At 26.5% G+C, this 6,896-nt stretch overlaps 1 protein-coding gene across 1 annotated transcript in view; it reads right to left on the bottom strand.

The window, feature by feature from the left end:
• Nucleotides 1-4,419, bottom strand: part of LOC105618379 — a 6,394-nt gene extending 1,975 nt beyond the window's left edge. Inside the window, exons 1-7 of the mRNA XM_012199924.1 lie at nt 4,378-4,419; nt 4,137-4,239; nt 3,829-3,944; nt 3,292-3,406; nt 2,751-2,854; nt 1,260-1,310; nt 209-290 (exon numbers count right to left, since the gene is read on the bottom strand). Of these exons, the coding sequence (XP_012055314.1) occupies nt 209-290; nt 1,260-1,310; nt 2,751-2,854; nt 3,292-3,406; nt 3,829-3,944; nt 4,137-4,239; nt 4,378-4,419 (613 nt within the window). The remainder of the gene's footprint in view (nt 1-208; nt 291-1,259; nt 1,311-2,750; nt 2,855-3,291; nt 3,407-3,828; nt 3,945-4,136; nt 4,240-4,377) is intronic.
• Between the last annotated feature and the right edge of the window lie 2,477 nt (nt 4,420-6,896).

Below are 6,896 nucleotides of genomic sequence, written 5' to 3'. Positions count from 1 at the left end.
GTACGTACGTAGTAGTAGTAGTGTGTGTAGTCGTAGTGTGTGTGTGTAGTGTAGTGTGTAGTGTGTGTGTGTGTGTGTGTGTGTGTGTGTGTGTGTGTGTGTGTGTGTGTGTGTGTGTGTGTGTGTGTGTGTGTGTGTGTGTGTGTGTGTGTGTGTGTGTGTGTGTGTGTGTGTGTGTGTGTGTGTGAGAATACGTGCTCAGACTTACCTTCAGATACATTAGTTTCAGTTAGGCATGTATTGTAATTCCCATTGACGGATGCTAATTTCTTTGAGTCAACAGTAAAAGACTAAAATATATAAAATTTTATTTTTAATTTTTTCTTATTAAACTTTGATTAAGTTATTTCTATATGCAATACACATACGTATATATATATTATTATCCCAGGAAATCGCACATGTAACTTAACTGTAGATATAATATTACACGGGTGTCAGAATGTTACATGTAATATTATTATTTGTAACGACAAATATCATGTATTGATACGGCTTTATATCATCGACTTTAAACATATTATTTTTATATCAGAAATAACATATTACTGTAATATAAACGTCTTTTTTTACATATTTTTTGTATGCATATACAATATATAACAATGATAAAAATTTATGCTATAGATAAAAAGTGCATAAAAAGTGTAGCGTTATGTATGTAACATTCAATTTCAAATTGATTGTGATTAATCTATAGAATTGCGTTTAGAGAGATATTATTAGTGCTCTTTGTATCATTCCATTTATATTGTCTATTAGATGTAAAAGCACTGTATAAAAAAACACAGTATGATACAAAAATGCTAATAGCATCTCTTCCGACTGCTGGATAGATTTAACGTACCTATAATATTTATGCATTTTATACGTATCAATCGAATAATTAAATTGATGAAAGATTATAGTTGTTGTGTTATGTATTTTGAATTAGGTGTGTGTAGATTATATTTGTAAATATTATGATTATACATATAACATAACGAAGAAATATATTTTTATTCTTCCAGAGTATTCTCAAAATTATGTGACACATATCTCTATAATGAAATATATCATTGTATGTGCTTCCTAAGTTATATTATAATTACGTTTTGATTTGCTGATGTGTTAATTACATACATATTTGTAAAAATAATATAATACAGTTATAATTTATTTATAATTACGTTATAAGAGAACTCTTTTTATGTCTCTGGAAAAATTTTTAACCTTCTATTTATATTTATATTTAATGTTTGTGACAAAAAAATACTTACGACGAACACAAAAGTGCAAATATAAAATAATATTTTCTTCATTTTATTAATTTAGTTAGTCTACACTAAATGTGTTATACTAAAGTGTTCTGAAGCCCACTAACATCGTATTTATATTGTCTGTAATCGTATTTACATTGATGGAATCAGAAAGCATTGCGCATGATGGAGCAAGGAGGAGACGAATTTTGACCAACCAAACGCTATCTACTGTTTATTGACCAATCAAACACTATCGGCATGTCACTGTCTACTGCGTATCCTTCGGAATGCTTCATTTTTCTTATTCCAACAAGCCTTGCCACGATTTACACTTCTCGGCCGATTTTTGATACGGCTTCGCCTTTCGCTACTCTTCTCACCTCATCATTCCGCGCGCAGACCAAATACTGTTCGACGTTTAGGAGCGCATTTTCAAATGCTCACCGTTTGAAAACTATTGATGATTAAGATTTTGCTATTAACATTTTCGATTTACTTTTTAATGAGGAATATATACGGTCCCTGCGCTAACTCTGGTACACCTATGTAATAATATTGTGTGCACTCAGTAAATAACAATGATACACAGGTGTTCAAAAAACAAAAATAAAGCTTTAAATCTGTACTTTGATACTTGAGATACTTCTAATTAAGTGGTATCAATAATTTTCCAATGACCGATGATAGAGTGAGGACCTGCATTGAGTAGAACTTGCAAGTAGAATCTCCTAATTCCGGAGATGTACGGAGTAAAGTAGTTGACGCAACTTAGTGAGAAAGGACGTGAAATTTCAAAATGTCCCTTTTAAAATATGTCCCCTTTAAAACACATTTTTGCGGAATTCGATAATTTTTTGCTAAGTTATGGCAATTTAAAGAAAAAACATTTTTTTATACAAAAAAGTGTTACTTTATTGTGATATAACTTTATTATATATGATTGAATTTGGAAGAAAATTATCTTTAAAAGATAAAAAAACTTGGTAAAAAAATTTTTTAGATTTAAGAAAACTGTAAGTGTTAAGAATATATTGTTAAACAATTTTATTCTTCACAACTTTAAAGTATTGTTTAAAGCCATACAACTTTTGTTTAAAAATTTTGATCCATCTTTGATACTTCCAACGATATTCAGCTCGGAAGAGAAATACCGTTTTTTTCAAATGTTTCATCCCTTAAACAGAAATTAGCGTCCATATAAAAAAATACGTGTCTCTTAGATTTTTATGTTTAATAATATATTTAATAGATAGTTAAATCGGTGCCGGTTGTAAAACGTTCCTTGTATAAAGTAAAACACAATTTTGGTATATGCAATTTTATTAAAAAAATAAGATTAGAGTACTATAGAATACATTTTTGTTTAATATAAATATACATTTTTGTTTAATATAAATTATATCGCGTTGTATTATATGTTTTATATGTATTAGTAACTATATGGATAATATTTAATTTTACATTTAATTGTATTTATATAGTTTGTTCTATTTATGTTTTTCTTTCTGCTTCTTTTATTTCAAGTTCTTGATGTTTCTGTTCTTCATATCCAGTTTTTACAAAGCATGCTAACAAGAAGAAGCTTTTCTCACATTCTTGTGTAATATTTCTTACTATATAAATAAAAGTACGAAGTAAGTAGAAATAATATAATTAAAAGATACAATATATAATTATGTTTCCTATAGATAATGTATTTTTATAATAACTATAACATTTTAAAAGCATTATACTACAAATGCAAATACATAAAATATTCATACTAAATTTTTGTAATTTCTTATTTCTTGCTAACTTTAGGATAATTTATACAGTACATCGAAAAAAGTAAGATTTATATTCTAGGAGAACTGTAAAATTTTTTTAAATTTATTACAAACTATAAAAAAATGTGTCACTTGAACAATGAATTATGAAAAAAAGTATGAAATATCTTTTTCTTAACGTAATTTTGCAATATTGAACTGTTCAAAACAAAAACATGCCCATATGAACATTTTTGTTTATGGAACAACCTATAATAATATGTATAATTCAAGATATATCTTACCTTGTTTCATGCATTTACGCGCAACTCTGTGAACAATAACTTGTTGAGAACTATTAGTATACTCCATATTTATTATTACATAAACTTGTGCTTCCTTAATATTTGATCCTTCCATCTAACATTTTAAAAGAAATTTTATAAATTAGAGAAAAATATAGATATATTTATTTTAATTTTGCGCAATTTAAGTGCTATATAACTTAAAATGTTTATTATAAATTAAGTATTATATATATATTATATATATTATATATATATATTAATATTATATATTATATATAGTATTATATATAAGCATAGTAATTTTTTATTAACACTATGTAATGACATCAATTATTGTGTGACAAATTTTGTATTTTACCATTAAATATACCTTGTATGTGTAAGTAATAATGTATTTCATTAATTGCATCGATGATTATTACATTAGAAATTAAGTCTCGAACAATTAAAAATTTTATTATTTATTACAACATATTAATCTTGCATTATTGGACTTGTATAAAATATGTATAGCATATTTGAAAAAACACTTACTAAATTCTGTCTTTTTAAGATACACGCAATCCAGCAGCCAACTCTCCTTTTTCTTTCTTCATTTTCAGGTTGAATAGGTAAATCAGTGATTATCTCTTCCCGATTATAAATATCAGCTAAGAAAAAAAATCAATCAATACAAAAGTCAGTGTTTTGGAAAAAAAGTTAGTTCAAATAAAAAATTGTAAGGAAAATACCCATTGAAATCTGATAAAACAAAATTAAACTAAAAAATTAATTAGAGAATTTAGATGACAATTATAAGGATCTTCAATAATATGTTTTTGCAATACATAATTATAATTTACCGTCAGTTACATTATTTTTATTCTTGCAAGATTCAATGTCATCCTCAATAGTTTCTATTAAATTTTTGAATTTTTTTAGTTCTCTCGAGCTAGATGGCTGAAACTTATAAAATATTTGTTTCATTTATTTTATATAGTTTTTAATACATATTATTATAGATATTATATTTCTTTGTAGTTTATTGAAATAGTTAAAATAGCTTATTAATAGAATACTTACAGTAATTGACAGAATACTTACAGCAATTATTAAAATATAGGTGTAAAGCATGAGACTTTTCATTTTGTGCAGATGATATCTTCACTGCAATAAGCACAATTATTTAAAATAACTGTAGTTACATCGTATATATACTGATTCACTCTTCGACGGATAAAATACATAGGTCAAAAGAAATAAGATTATAGATCGTATACACATCAATGATATAATATTAATAGTGACAATTTGTTATACTGACAATGTTTTAATACTACCCTAAATTGATAAGTATACAAAATTAAATTAAGTATATAAAAGACTGAACGAATATTGAGTATAAAAGATTAAATCAACGATAAAAATCTAAAACACATAACATCTTATTTTACAGAACTTTTTTTGAGAATATTTTATATACGCGTTGAAGCCTTCCAGTATCGTATTTGTATTATCAGTAATACAAAAAAATGTGTAGATTAGAATTTCAAGATTATAAATCAAACTAAACTATAAACTAAAGAACATACGTAAAAAAGAAAATATAATGGTAAATAATGAATACAAACTTTTATTATTGCAAATGTAGGTTGCTAAAATATGAATTTCGCATATAGTTTTCTCATACATTTGCAATTGTCTTATATAAATATTAAGATTAAAAATAACCATTTATGTTAAATACATTACTTTAAATACGAAGCGTCTACGGTTTGAATGTTAAGATATTGAATTATTATATATATTCATATAAATGAATTAATTTCAGAAATGATAATTGCGTGCCAATATAGTTGTCGGACTTTCAACGCAAATTTAATCTTAAAAAGCTATAATAAACTTATTGCAAAAAATATTGCCTCGGCCGGTCGCCCCCGGATCTCTTGCATTAAATTTGAGAAATTTGGGGGGATTATTAATATTTCAGATTGATTGCGTTGAAAGTCCGACAACCATATCGGTACGCAATTATCATTTCTGAAATTAATTCATTTATATGAATATATACGTAATAATTCAACATCTTAATTAGACCGTAGTGGCGCTCATTACTTGATAATTACTTTTTCATTATTTATGTTAAGTAATCAAAGATTGTGTTTATTTCTGTTGTAAATTCTAGAATATTTTTAGTTTTTCATCGATTAATATCGCAAATCAAAAATAATTATGAGATATAAGCTTACATATAAATAGAAATCTACTAATATAAAAATGCATTATAAATTTCTGCTTGAAATTTCTGCTTGAAACTTTTAAATATAATTATACTATTATAATAAAAACGATATTTAATTAATATTTTTTTATTGTTTACAATGATATACATTATAAATTTAAGTTTATACGTACATACTCACAGCAGAAATATTCTGAATATATTATACAAATATCCTACAGATGTAATATCATTAAGCTTGTGTGTATAATTTGGACAGTATCGAAACATATACAGCACGCACGTACTTTAATAGAAAATATAGTATGAGGACTACAATACATAATTGCAGAAACGGTACGCAATTATGCGAATTTATAGTCAGGGCAGACAAATACATAAGAAATATTTTGTTAATTTTTTGCTTTTGTAAATATTGTTAAATTATTGTTATAAACAATTTAAAAAATACTTTAAGTCTGAATTTTGTATTTTTAAACAATGTAATCTAAGAAAGTCTTATTATTGTACTAATTGAAAAACTCCAAAATTATAATATAAGAGAAGTGAAAGGCATGGATCATTCGAGCAATGCAAATGAAATTTAAAAAATTAGAATCAATCTCGTCACAAAAGTAGCTACCAAATTCTCTATATATAATGCAGCCTTTGTGGGCCCATTTGGTGCACTGGATCAATCATAAATAAATCATACTGCATTGTGGCAAAAAATAAATAAAAATAAGATGTAAACACGTGTCTTTCGTACACTCGAAAGATGTGCCTCCGTATTCTCAGTATTTTCATTATAATCATATATCGAGTAAGAAGATGGATCATCTGCTTTGCCTCCACTCGCTTTGCTCAAAGGACAACCTACCTGTGAATTGGCATGAATTTGGAAAGGTTAGAATAAGTTGAAGCATCAAGTAAAAAAATTTTGATCTCGAATACACGTTTAAAGACAGAATTCTTATAAAAAATCATTCACATTGGTTAAGAAATAATTACAAATAATAATAATTAAACTACGTACCTAAAGAAAAATCGCAAGAAAACACTGAATTTTTTATATATTTCTATTAAACACAAACGAACGCAATCATATATCGTTTCATACTTTCATAGCGTCGCTGATCGGTCATTTCCTTCAACTGCTAGAAACTCATAGCACAATCTCAGATAGATAAGCGAAAAAGTATTCGCTTTACTCAGGGCATTTTACCCGAGCTTTTCCACGTATTCATATATTTCTGTGTGTGTGTGTGTGTGTGTGTGTGTGTGTGTGTGTGTGTGTGTGTGTGTGTGTATACTCGTGTCGTCGTGTTAGTTAATTAAGTAAACTAACTAAACGTAAACGTAAACGGTAAACGTAAACTAAATTAACTTAACTAACTATTAA

This window comes from Atta cephalotes, assembly GCF_000143395.1.
Source record: "Atta cephalotes unplaced genomic scaffold scaffold00001, whole genome shotgun sequence".
In the NCBI taxonomy this organism is placed as follows: domain Eukaryota; kingdom Metazoa; phylum Arthropoda; class Insecta; order Hymenoptera; family Formicidae; genus Atta; species Atta cephalotes.
The sequence above is the reverse complement of the archived record's forward strand: the minus strand, read 5'-3'. Positions and strand labels throughout refer to the sequence as shown.